Source organism: Equus quagga, chromosome 13, assembly GCF_021613505.1.
Source record: "Equus quagga isolate Etosha38 chromosome 13, UCLA_HA_Equagga_1.0, whole genome shotgun sequence".
Taxonomy (NCBI): Eukaryota; Metazoa; Chordata; class Mammalia; order Perissodactyla; family Equidae; genus Equus; species Equus quagga.
The window spans coordinates 10483119-10496798 of NC_060279.1; the positions used below are offsets into that span (position 1 = coordinate 10483119).

Here is a 13680-nt window from a genome sequence, read left to right on the forward strand (position 1 = left end):
ATCTGAAAACTCGGTTTCTTAGGGGCCTTACTGAGCCGGGCTGCTGGAGCCAGGGGAGAAGGGGAACGCAGTCCCAGGAAAACTCAACACCATTATCTCTGCGGGTAATAGGCTCACTTAAATCGAATTCAAACCCGAGTGAGAACTAGAGACTCGCAGAATGGTCGACGGAGGGGAAGAAGGCACCAAGGAAGTGCTTCGACAGCGCACGAGGGAAAGGCGGGACGGTAATTACAGCCGGAGGACGAGGCGCCACTGGGGCCGGTCACGAGGCCAAGACAGCTTCACCTCCCATCGCGGTCCTCGATGACGCCACCACATCGTAATTGTTAAATCGTGGTGACGTCTCCAGAGCGCCAGAACCCACTGAAAAAACAAACTTCCCATCAGAATGCTCCACACTTAACGTCCTCGTTCGTCCCCGTTTTAAAAGAAATAGGTGGCCCACTCTCCCCATTTTTTTGTCTTTTTCTCGCAGACTCACAGACTAACCTTGGACAACATGGCTGCCTAGTTGGCCCGGTGTCCTAGAGGGGACGGAAGCAACTGCCTCTCTAGGCAACTTCCGACTTGGACCCCGACGATCAGTACGTTATTTCCGGGGTTGGGTTAAGGTACGGAGGGCGGCGGTTCCAAGCTGCGACTGCGCAGCCGGGGCAAACGGGGTCAAAGTTCAAAACATGGAGTTGCCGGGGCGGGGAGGAAGAGGCGTTACTCTTCGCGAACTGCCGCTTTGCTCGCGAGAGTTGAGCGTTGCTTCGCGGCACGGCGGGCGGAGCGGGACCAGGCGCAGCGGGGCGGGGCTGAGCGCGGCGGACGGCGCTCGCGGGGCGGGGACGCGGCGGCGACGGGCTCGCGAAGGTTCCAGAGGCGCCGCGTGCGGGAGGCGGGCCGCGGTCTCGCGCAAGGTCGAGTGTGCGCGCCGGCTGCGAGCCCTGCGTCTCGTGCCGGCGGTCTGCACTCGGGGGAGCGCGCTCGCGGCGGCGTTTCGTGTTGTGCCGGGCGCGGCTGCACCCCGGGCCCCGCCTGATCAGGCCGACCATGGCCGCAGCTTTGGAGGAGGTAAGGGGCGGCCTCGCCGTCCGCCCGCGCCCCCCTCAGCCCCGTCGCGGTCCCCGGCCTGCCTCCCGTGCGGAGCTGCCCCGGGTCGCCCGTCGGCCCCTCCCTGGGCCTTGGTGGCCCCGCGCACCTGCAGCGGCCCCGTCCCCGGTCCCCGCGGGCCCCGCTGCCCCGGGCAGCTGCAGTCAGCGGCCCCTCCCGCGGTGGGGACGGGGGCTGCAGGCGGTGCCCTGGTGCCGGGCGCGCTCGTCCCCCTCACGCTCTCCTCGGGCCCGAGGACGCGAGGCTCGTTACGCTAAAGCCGACTGCAGCGTCGGAGGGGCGTCCCTGGGGCAGCCCGTGGGAGGCGAGGAGCCGTCGGTCCCGGCGCTTGACTTCTCTGAGTCCTGGTTGCTCTGCGCCTTCGGGTGGCTGTGTTACTTGGGGCAAGTTCTCTGCTGCTCTGTGCCGCAGTCGGATCCGTTTCAGAGGGTTGGAAAGACCAAGTAATCGTTGTAAATGTTGAAAGCAGTGCTTGGCACCCAGCAGGTCGCTCTATACGTTTTAAAAAACAAATTGGAAAGTTGTAAGTGGTAGTGGGAAATAGCCTTTGTCTGTTTTCGGCTCTGTAAACCGGACGGGGCAGCTAAGCTCGTTGGAGGCACAGTTTGCGCGGTGACAAAATGGGAGTGCTCCTGCTGGCGGCGCTCTGCTCCTGGCCTGAAAGGATGTCACTACATAAAACCGTTAGTCACAGACAAGTGTTGGTGTATATGAGCTGGATTTGTTTTCTAGAAACCTTTTCCTCAATATGGACAAGACTGGGAATCTTAAATAAGTCTAAGAATCTGCCTAAAATGAAGAAAAAGTGTGTTTAGTGTTGGTCTGGATGACTTCCCCGAGTTTGTGTAAACGGCAGGCCATGGGGCGCCATGTGCCCCGGAGGAGAGTCTCTGAAGGGACTTCACAGTCACACCTCTGGGGAGCTCAGTATTAATCCTCTTCCAAGTTAGGGCCCTTCTCAATTCAGGTGCTTAAAAACACGTATTTAGGTACACTCTTGGGGGAGGTGTTTTGGTTTTAGATAAAATTCGCTGTTTTTAACCATTTTAAAGTGTGCAGTTTAGTGTTTTTAGTATCTTCACAGTGTTGCACAAGCATCGCTAACTACAGAGCGTTTCCATCACCCCCAACAGAAACCTGTGAACAGTCCTGAGCGGTCAGTCCCCATCCCCCCGCCCCAGCAAGCTCGCGTCTGCTTTCTCTCTGGGTTTGCCTGTTCTGGGCACTTCGTATAAATGGAACCTCACATTATGTGGCCTTTCCTTTTTGCCTTTCACTCAGCATAATGTTTTCAGGTTCATCCATGGGGTGGCATGTGTTCCTTTTTATGGCTGAATCATATTCTGTTGTATGGTAACACATTTTGTCTATCCATTCATCAGTTGATGGACATTTGGAGTCTTTCCGCCTTTTGGTTGTTAGGAACAGTGCTGCTCTGAATACTTGGGTACCACTTTTTATGTGGACGTAGTGTTTTCAGTTCTCTGAGGTCTGTACCTATGCGTGGACTGCAGGGTCTTATGGTGACTCTGAGAAACTGCTAAACTCCTTCCAGAGTGGCTGCACCATTTTACATTCCCACAAGCAGTGTATGAAGGTTCTGCTTTCTGCACATAGTCGTCGACACTTAATATTTCCTGGGGTTTTGTGTTTTTTTGTTGTTGATGCTAGCCATCCTAGTGGGTTGAAGTGGTAGCTCACTGTGGTTTTGATGTGCGTTGCCTTAATGAGTAATAATGTTAAGCATCTTTTCATGTGCTTGGTGGCCATTGCCTGTATCTTTGGAGAAATGTCTAAGTCCTTTGCCCATTTCGAGGCACTTTAGTTTTAATGTCTCCTAGTGAAGAATTTGGAAGTAGATTAGAAGATAAAGCTTGAATGTTGGTGGGTGTGCAGGGATGAAAGGGAAATGCAGTTTTGCATAAGAAAAACAAATGAATGCCAAGGTCAATTAGATGAGGAGCTGCTGTAGCCAAGACATCTTCAAGTGTGTGTGCAGGAAAAGCACCAAAGGGATCGATCTTACCGGTTTCAGGTCTGCAAATAGAACTGAGGAGTTGCCTGCAACAGGCCTGCTGTAAGGTGCCCAGACCTGGAGTGGCTGCCTTTCTTGTGTGCTTTGTCAGGGCCTACACTGGCCGGAAAGAGGGTCTGGGAATCTCTTGCTTAATTCTCAGAGTTCTTTTCCGAGTCTCCTAGAGAAAAGATTCCTGTTCTAGTCAAGAAGTAAAATATCTTGTTTCGACTTGATACATTTTCTCTTTTAAAACGCCTTACTCTGGGAACAGGTATACTCATTTTACGTTTCAGTATTTTTATCATATTGGTATTAGAATCAGTGTGTATTTTTTTTAAACCATTATAATGAAAAAGATTGTTTTGAACTAAAGCATGTTGGTTCTATGCTCAGAAGATGAGTTGCAATTATTTTCATCTTAATATGATTTTAGGAGAGGGAGTAGAGTATGGACAAGAGACTGGGCCCAGTTGGACTCTATCCTGTGTTATCAGTTACTGACAGGTGAAACGGGGCCTCTGAGTTAAATGAGAAAGTAAAAGGCTTGGTAAAAGAAAAGCATTCGTTTTTCTGTTACTGAATTTCATGTGACTATTAAGAAACAAAGACTTTCAAACTCTGTATTTTGGATATTATATACTGAGTTATCAAGCATTTAAAGATTTTTATATTGAGCCTTTATATGATCTCAGGCTGTGATATAAGTCTTGTCAAATTGCTAGTATCAAGCCAGAATGTAAAGTTATTTTAAGAAAAAATAAATCCCTTGTTTGTAAAGATCTTACACATTTGCAGTATGTGAGAGGATAACTGGGAAAACTTTTTTTTGCTGAGGAAGATTAGCCCTGAGCTAACCTGTGCCAATCTTCCTCTATTTTGTATGTGAGATGCCGCCACAGCATGGCTGATGAGTGATGTAGGTCCACACAAGGGATGCAAACCCAGGCTGCCAAAGCAGAGTATGCCACACTTAACCACTGTGTCATGGGGCTGGCCCCTGGGAAAACGTTTTTAAGACCAATTAATTTTCTAACTGTGTCTCTAACTCTTGAACTTGATAAAATGTTGGCGCTCTCTCTTGAAAATAGAAACAGAAATAGACATTGGGAGGCAATGTATTGGTATGAGAAGAAAAAAGCAGGTGGCATTTTCATTGATCCCAGAGGGTGTGGCATATTGGAGTGTTATGTTAGCCCAGGTTTTTTCCCTCTACTGTGTAGCCAAATCCCAGACTTTTGTCTGGAAGATTAACCTGGAGCTTCAGAACAAGACTTTTTTTTTTTTTTTTTAAACTGAGATTCATAATAGTTTACATTGTTGTGAAATTTCAGTTGTACGTATGTACGTATCTCGCCTGTCACCACACAAATGCTCCCCTTCACCCCCTGTGCCCACCCCCCAGCCCCTTCCCCCTGGTAACCACTGAACTGTTTCTTTGTCCATGTGTTTGTTTATATTCCACATATGAGCGAAATCATCTGGTGTTTGTTTTCTCCATCTGGCTTATTTCACTTAGCATGATTCCCTCCAGGTCCATCCGTGTTGTTGCAAATGAGGTGATTTTGTCTTTTTTTATGGCTGAGTAGTATCCCGTTGTGTATGTATATATACCACATCTTCTTTATCCATTCATCAGTCGATGGGCACTTGGATTGTTTCCATGTCTTGGCTATTCTAATAGTGCTGCAGTGAGCATATGTTACTTTGGATTGTTGATTAGAACAAGTCTTCTTAAAAGCAAAAATGTCTTTTTTTATCTTGTCTTAAAAATTCAAACTTTGTGTGTGTAATATCTGGGGTGGGAGATCAGTGAGGACCAATCACTGACAGGAAGTAGAGGATTACCTAGGAGAGTTGCTGTAGCATTTCACCATGCTCATCATGTATTCACTCATCTGTTTTATTTTAATATTTTAAAAATGCCTATCATCTGATGACTAGGACTGGATGTCATAAAGAAATCCATGAACTCGGTTTTTTTTTTTTTTAAGATTTCTTTATTCCAGTTTATAAATCACAAAAGTATTTTGTAAATAAAATGTTCCAAAACAGAGGCAGATAACAAGTCTACCAAACTGGAAAATTTAGGCTTGATTACCTACTGTTAACTTGAAGATTGTTAAGTTTTCCTTTAAAAAAAAAAGGCAGTTTGAGTTAGTTACAATTCCGTAGGCTGGAGGAAAGAATCCAAGTTGTAACCCAACCCTAGAAAATTTAAATGACCCACTTAATTCTTAGCTCTCATCTCAGTAAATTGAAATAACCAATAAGCACAATATCAAGCTACTATCTTATTTATTATAGCTAACTTATCTTTTATTTTAACACAGCTACAGAAAGATCTAGAAGAGGTGAAGGTGCTACTGGAAAAAGCCACTAGAAAAAGAGTACGTGATGCCCTTACAGCTGAAAAATCCAAGATTGAGACAGAAATCAAAAACAAGATGCAGCAGAAATCACAGAAGAAAGCAGAACTTCTTGACAATGAAAAGCCAGCGGCTGTGGTTGCTCCCATTACAACGGGCTATACCGTGAAAATCAGTAATTACGGTATGACTTGCTCCCCTGCATCCAGCTCTTCCTGCCTGCAGGCAGCCTCTTCTTCACTAGTGACCCACTGACAAACGTAGTTTTTAAAATAGTTTTGAGTGTTTTGGTGGTTTGAAAGAGAGCACCCATCAATTCTTATTTAATAAGATACTTTTTAAGAGATGAAAAAGGAAAGGATGCATTCTAGAAGCTACTAACAAAAGAGTAAGATGATTTAGTACAATGAGTAGTAGTAGCAAGAAGGAACCTATTCTCAAATACAGTCTGTAGATGTGAAACACAGCTTTTTGATTTGTTTTCACCATTTTTGCATTTCACTTTGCCAAACAACCGCCAATATTAACTGAGGAAAGGAATCCAGTTAAATTCAAGAAACATTTTTGAGCATCTAATATGTGCCCCTGTTGTGCTTGGACTTCTGGATACACAGCAGTGACCAAGACCCAGTCCCGGCTCGTGGTGTGGTTGGGATACAAACACAGCTGATACCATAACAACGTAAATAACACCATTTCCCTCAGTAGATCATAAACACTCTTGTTTTGGAAGCAGTGCGACTTACATCTGAGTGATGAGCTCTCACAAGGGCGGGGGCAGTCTTATTTTTTGTGCTCACAATATCTAGCACGTAGTTAGTACTTAGAAATATTTGTTTAGCTGAACTGAATGGAGATTTATAAAGTATTATGGGAATACAGGTGATAAAACAGTTCTGCTGGAGGTTAGGAACAGTCTGAATTAGAAAAGATGTTTGAGTTTGAAGGGTGAGTTCAGCAAGTGTGGGAAAGGAGAGGGAGTTGCATGAGCAAAGGACACAGATCCCTGAAAGGCATCATGTATTTTGAGTATTGTCATAGTGAAGAGCAGTGTGTGTGTCGTGCTGAATAGAGGCACTGTAGGAGATAGGCTGTGTCCTTAGTTGACTGTAGGAAACTGGTCTGAAGGTGGTAGGGTTTTGGTATGTTGGTCACATTAGCAGATTTGGATGAAGTGGACTCCCTAAATTTATATTCTCCCTTGTCAGGGAATGGAGTTGAGAAAGCTAGGATTGTGTTGTTGAATTGTTTAGAGAAGTAGAAATGATTATGGAACTAGACAATAGTGATGGTTAGCCATCCCGCTTAGTGGAGAATTACCAATATTTAGGTATTGCACAAAACTATTTCCATAAAAGGGGAAGTGAACTACTCTTAACATATTTAATGATCATATTCCTTATTCTAAGGACTAAAAAGAACATGGGCATTGTGTTCAGTAAACCTGGATTTGGAGCCAAGTTTTAGCACTAGTTAGATGCCTAACTTTGGGGAGATTATTTCACTGCTTTGAAGCTCAATTTCTCCATCTAGAAAGTTTATTTTTTTTCATGTTTCTATTACTGGATTTTCATTTTACTGAGTTTTATGATGAGCCATATGCATATGCTGTTCTAGAGATAATAGTAGATTTTACTCCTGTCCCATTTTGTTGTTGTTACTAGGATGGGATCAGTCAGATAAGTTTGTGAAAATCTACATTACCTTACCTGGAGTTCATCAAGTCCCCACTGAGAATGTGCAGGTGCATTTCACAGAGAGGTGAGTTCTCATAATGAGAAAGACAGTGATCATTAAATCAGAGACTGCCTTATTACAGCTCATTTCTTTGCACTTTTGAAAGTTCTGCTTAATTTAGAATTAATTATCCATTACACCTGCTTTGAAGGGGTGAGTCGTATCATCTGGCATGGCCAGATGCACATGCAAAAATAAAACTGGTGAGTTTTCCCACAAGAATTATAGAATACCTTTCATAGAACGAGAAAGATAATGTATTTACTATTATGTTGTAGGTCATTTGATCTTCTGGTAAAGAATCTAAATGGGAAGAGTTACTCCATGATTGTGAACAATCTTTTGAAACCCATCTCTGTGGAAGGCAGTTCAAAAAAAGTAAGTTTGCTTTTTTATCATAATTTTCTTAAACCTTAAATTGAACCTGGCCTCTTTGGAACTGAGATGAACTAGAATTAATTTAACCTCTATTATAGGGATCAGCAAACTACCACCTGTCGCCTGTTTTGTAAATAAAGTTTTATTTGAACATACCCACACACATTTGTTGATGTGTTGTCTGTGGCTGCTTTCGTGCTACAGTGGCACAGTTAAGCAGCCGCAACAGACCATATCGCCCACGAAGCCTAAGATATTAACTGTCTGGCCCTTTACAGAAAGTGTTTGCCAACCCGGCTCTAGAAGAATAGATTATTATAAGAATATTGCATTAAAATCAGGAGGGGAATAAACTTTAAAATGGTTAAGAGTGAGATTTGAGTTTTAATGCCAGTTTTGCCGTTTGCTAGTGACCTTAGCTCATTTAATCACTCTGTGCCTCAGTTTCCTTATTTGTACAATGGGAATAATAATTTATTTCAAATAGTTGAAATGATATGCTGAAATGAACGATATATAAAGTACTTAAATTGATGGTAGCTATTATCAGAAGCACTCTGTAAGTTTGATACATAAAGGGACTTAAGCACTTAGCCTGGTTGGAGTTAGTAGACGCTATAAAAATACTCTTTTAAAAAACTATTACTCATACTTTTCACTAATTCAGATAATCCCTCTTTTGCCTAATTTAAGTAAATGAGCTTTAATGATTGTGGTATATGGAAGTGCCATTCTGCCATCTCTGTTTACATAGAGTTGTGTAGCAGCATAGAGGTAATACTAGAAGATAATTTATTGATTAGCTTGTGTTTCACTGCTCCCTTCATCTGCCAATCCCATAGTTGAAGGAACACTCAAACTCCAGGAGCACTGCAACTCCTAGGAGCTACATGGATCACTGTTGGAAGAGTTGTGTACTTTTACTCTTTCTGCTTTCTCGCCTCCCAAACTCTTTACCCACACTGCCTTATGATTTGACTTTCTCCCTCTCTCTGACCCCTTACTATGCTACTCTCCTTCAGTCACCACAATCCTGCCACTCCTCCTTCCTTTTTTTTTCAAACACACCAAAATCATCTCATTTTGGAGCCTCTCTCTTTGCTGTGCCAACTGCCTCTATAGAAGGCCCTTTCTCCTAGATCTTGGGCCACAGCTCAGATTTCACCTCAGAGGCCTTCCTAAGGAAGCTTGTCCCCTAAATCCCACTGACACCTTTGTTTGAGAACACTTTGTACTTAAAGGTATTCCAGTTTCACTTGTTTATGGTTTTCTCCTCCAGGAGTATTTGGACTCTGACCTATTCCTAAAAGTATTACTAACACCTAAAACAGGTCCTACACATCATAGTAACTCGATTAATTCAGTAAATAATTGTTTTCTAAATATTCATGCTTATCTCCACATGTTCTAAGTTATACCTGTTTTCCTGCTTTTCTTCCAGGTCAAGACAGACACAGTTCTTATCTTATGTAGAAAGAAAGCAGAAAACACACGGTGGGACTACCTGACACAGGTTGAAAAAGAATGCAAAGAGAAAGAGTTGAGTCTACTTTCACTTCTTTAAGAATTTTAATGTATTCTTTGCTGGGGTTGTAGATTTTTAATAGTTTGTCTTTATGGATAATAGAGTTGTCTAGTTTCTGATTTGACCATCTGCCTCCTAATGTCTGCTGACTAACCGATTATCTTCTATTTGCTTTCAACTGTCAGAACCTGCCTGAAGAGGGCACGTGTCCAGCAAGGTGCTTTTTAAGGAGGGCTTTGTGGTTTTGGTTGGCTCTCTGTACTGTTTCTCAACCCTGGGCCACTGGTGCTTCTATGTAGATTCTGTGCCCATTCCCCAAGATTCCATAGCAGTAGTCGAGAGAGGCCCAGATATCCTTCTCTGGGTTTTGAACTTCGCTCAGATTTCTGATATGTAGTTAGTTTCACTATCACTGTGTAGAGTGTAGAGTGAAAAGATAGAATATTTTTATCCTACCTAGTAGTGGCTATTCTAAAAACATGTTCAAAGATACTTCCATTCTAGGTCAGATGTTCCTCTGCTGTCCATTTCCTGCAGGGGATGTGCACTACAGTGAGTCAGTGAGCCATCCCCATTTCTCACTCCTCCCCTCTGATTGCCGGCGTGCATTTGGTGTGTGGTTGGCTAGAGTTAGGCACTATCTGTGGGGTTGGTTTTAAATCTAGAATGAATTACCTGAGTGCAGGACTTTGTCTTACTCTACTGGATCCCCACTGCTCAGTACAGATTCAATAAATGAGGTGAGTGAAGAGTTAAATATAAATTAATTGGCCCAGTTTAGACATTGAACCAGAAGTATTGGCTACATGAAGGACTATGCTTTTACCCCCAGGCCCAGACCCGTGTAAGGGGAGGGCTTTTCTAATTAAAAAATGTGTGAGCTTCAATATGTGTCCACGTGAAAGGGATGTTTGTGTTTTTCCCTCAATGAAAGTATTTTTTTCAAATTATATGTGGAAACATGCTTTTAAAAAATTAAAACAGTTCAGAAAAGTAAATGCTTATTTTTCCTGCTAAAAATCACCTAAAATCCCAGTCCGAAGATAAGCCCCTACCGTTTTGAAGACCACTCTTTCATGCACTGTGTGGGTGTATGTTGTTTTCGTTAAGATGAATTTGTGCATGCTGTGAATTGTGAATATCTTTGGATACTCTGCCTTCCCCTTATTTCTACCCCTCCACTTCCTACCACTGTTAACAACCTGATTTGTATCTTTCCATACTTGGTAATCATACGTATAAAATTTGTCAGTAAATGGGATAATTTTTATACATATATATATATTTCTCTATCTATATCTATCTCCATTTTTATTGTGTTTTCTTTTTAACAGAAAGCCCTCCTACGACACTGAAACAGATCCTAGTGAGGGATTGATGAATGTTCTAAAGAAAATTTATGAAGATGGAGATGATGACATGAAGCGAACCATTAATAAAGCCTGGGTGGAATCAAGAGAGAAGCAAGCAAAAGGAGAGACAGAATTTTGAGACTTGAAAGTCCTTTTGGGAACTGACGTGGAAATATTGATGTTTCCAACAAGGAAATGTTGGTGAGCTGCACAGATAAATTTGACAGATAACTATTTACACAGCCTTAGTAAAGGCAGTGAATTCTCCATTTCCTACTGGAGGATTTATTTAAATAAAATATGCTTATTAAACATTTCCTCCAAAGATGGTTTCCTGAGTAACCTGGTCATTTTGTTCAAGAAAGGGTAATGTTGCATTCTCTTGTGAAATGTAAAAAAAGCAAGTCTTGCCTAATGAAAATGCTACATTGTGTGTATTTTTGTTCAGCTAAGAGGTGGAAAACAAGTTATTGCTTGCCATTAAGTTGTTGATATCAGCTCCCACCAATGTAAGAATAAGTAAAAATAAAACCTGAAGTTTTGCATAAAATGCAGATTTGTACCTGTGCTTTTGAGGTTGCTGTAGAGGTTGGTCTCTTTTCTGTTAGCAGCTGAAGTAATGCATGTGCCGTGCGTTACCGTGCTCTGATGCTCTGATGATCTTGGCATAAGTGGTTTTCTCTAGATTGCAGTACATTTATGAATAAATTGAAACTAAATCCAAACTTGACAAGCATAGACAGACATTTTTGTATAGTATTAGTAAGTTTTGCTATGGATCAGATACCTTACAAAAGCAACAACCATAAAGAAAAAATAAATGGGAAAATCCTTCTATTCCTGTGTTCAATAAAGTTAGGTTTTTATTCAGTGGAATAACTTTACTATCTGTCCAGGAGTGTGTCAGAAAAGTCAGGCTTTTAGAGGGAGTTTATTTTAGAGAGAATTAAGTCCCTCTAAAATCAGGAGCAAGAGCAAGATGGCTTTATTCTCCATTACTACGTTGCATTGGAGGTATTTGCCAATGTAGTTAGATAAGAGAAAGCAATTAAATGCATGGAGGAAAAACCAAGAGGATTAACCAAAACGACTACAGTTAATAAGAGAATTCGGTGGGGTTTTAAATTAACATTAAAGAAACAGCCTGTGAATAGGATAGCTGTTGCTAAATGTTGAGCCCATTATAAAACCTCTATCATTTAAAGCCATGATGTTGGCACGTGAATAAACAGACCAATGGAACAGACTAGAAAAAGACCCAAAGCAATTGCAGGTTTCAGAATATAAAGCCGCATTTCAAAACTGGGGAAGAGATGGGCTTTTATTGAGATAGTGAGATAACTAAAAATAACTACAGGATTTATTCCAAACAGATCAAAGGTCTAGATGCACAACTGAAGCCATGAGTTCTGGATAGAACTCCATTATAACCTAAGCGTGAGGGAAAACTATACTATGTGACTTAAAATCTAGAAGTAATAAAGCTAAATGTTGATAATTTCAACTACATAATAAATGTTTACGTGGCCAAAAAACCCACACTAACCAAAAACATGACACATTAAGAGGATTCCAAAGTTATGAACTGTCATAGAAAAAGAAATCTAAATGACCTTTAACATGAAAAAATGCTCATCTTGTTCAGAAGAGAGAGAGTAATAAAAAATTCTGCTTACTACCTTTTATTGGAAAAATGCCAAACGTTTAACACTGTTGAGGGTATGGGGAAATACGTAGAGTGCAATGAAAAGGTTGAGAAGCTTAAAACTTGTACAGAGGGGTAGTTGATAATATCCGCCAGAATGATATATGCATTTATTCTCTGACTCAAAATTCTTCTAGGCTCTTTCCCAAAGATAACACTGGCAAAAATTTGGAATGATACATGCGAAAGATTGGAAACACTCAAATGTCAGTTAATAGGGGACTTGCTGAAAAAACTGGAACATCCACACACTGAGTACTTACAGTCACAAAAAGAAATGAAGAGTATCTCTCTGTACTGATAGAGAATGATCACAGGACCTGGGGATAGAGAATGATCACAGGACCTGGAAAAGCGAATGCAGAGCACTGGTCCACCTAACCAGCTTAGTGTTAGAAAGGGTGAGGTGAATCCACAGACACGTGTATTTGCTTATATTCAAACTGGAAGAGTAAATCCAAAACTAAGGATTACCAGTAGAAGGAAAGAGGTGGGACAGAAGCATACTTCTGTGAATGTGCCTTTTTCTGTAGTTTTGACTTTGGAACCACTTAAAATTTAACAATTTAAAAGCTAAATAAATAACCCAAAAATTAGAAAGCAAACCTAATACTTATCAAGTTGTTATAAACACGTTGCTTTCAAGTGACTTTAGAATACAGTATTTTGCCTGCATTACTAGTGAGATGGAGTCTGAGGACAAAAGAACCACACCGAGACCTTACTCTGCAGTCACTAGTGTTAATGGGAGAAAAACCAGTAGTATATTGAAACTATTTTTATGTATTATATGATAAAGGTAATAAATAATTAGGTTATCATTAGGAGCTAAGATTTTTACAAGTATAAAATCAATATAAACTTGCCGTTATTTTTATCTTTAAAAAATACACATTTCCGAGCCAGCCCTGATTGCCTAGTGATTAAAGTTTGACCCTCTCACTGCTTTGGCGGCCCAGGTTCTCTTTCCAGTTGCCGAACCACACTACCTGTCTGTCAGTTGCCATCCTGTGGCTGTGGCAGCAGCTCACACAGAAGAACTAGAACAACTCAAGTAGGATATAGAACCATGAACTGGGACTTTGGGGAGAAAAAAACAAGAGGAAGGTTGGCAACAGATGTTAGCTCAGGGCCAATCTTTCCCTGCAAAACAAACAAAACCAAAAAACCCACATTTCCTAGCAAGGCCCATGAAAAGGACAATTCACAATTCAGTAGCAGTGAGCTGCAGCCTTAGCGCTCACAGGTGGTTGCTTCCTACCAGACTTTCCTACCAGAAGGACCAGGGACCCTTGAAAAAACGTCTGAGGCAGGAAATAATACAAGGTAAGACTGAGTTATTTTATGCCAGAAGGTAAGGAAATAACAAATATCTCATATCAAGCCAACATGATACAGGACCCAGCAGTGGGAAGATAAGGGGCAGTGGGAGGATTAATTTGAGCATCAAGATAATGTCTGAAGTGGATTGAAACATTAAATATTTAGAAAATCCATAG

At 41.8% G+C, this 13680-nt stretch overlaps 1 protein-coding gene across 1 annotated transcript; it reads left to right on the forward strand.

Moving 5' to 3' along the window:
* The first annotated feature begins 797 nt into the window (after nt 1-797).
* Nucleotides 798-11026, forward strand: CACYBP (calcyclin binding protein). Its single transcript, XM_046684170.1, has 6 exons — nt 798-1062; nt 5449-5668; nt 7149-7245; nt 7500-7599; nt 9041-9138; nt 10459-11026. Exons 1-6 carry the CDS (start codon nt 1042-1044, stop codon nt 10613-10615), a joined length of 693 nt encoding a protein of 230 aa, XP_046540126.1. The 5' UTR covers nt 798-1041; the 3' UTR covers nt 10616-11026.
* The last annotated feature ends 2654 nt before the right edge of the window (nt 11027-13680 follow it).

Bases quoted from the DNA above. Each gene is read 5' to 3' on its own strand.
- CACYBP (XM_046684170.1), top strand. From the start codon at position 1,042: ATGGCCGCAGCTTTGGAGGAG. The intron at 5,669-7,148 runs GTATGACTTGCT...TGTTGTTACTAG, and splicing joins CGTGAAAATCAGTAATTACG to GATGGGATCAGTCAGATAAG. The intron at 7,246-7,499 runs GTGAGTTCTCAT...ATTATGTTGTAG, and splicing joins CAGGTGCATTTCACAGAGAG to GTCATTTGATCTTCTGGTAA.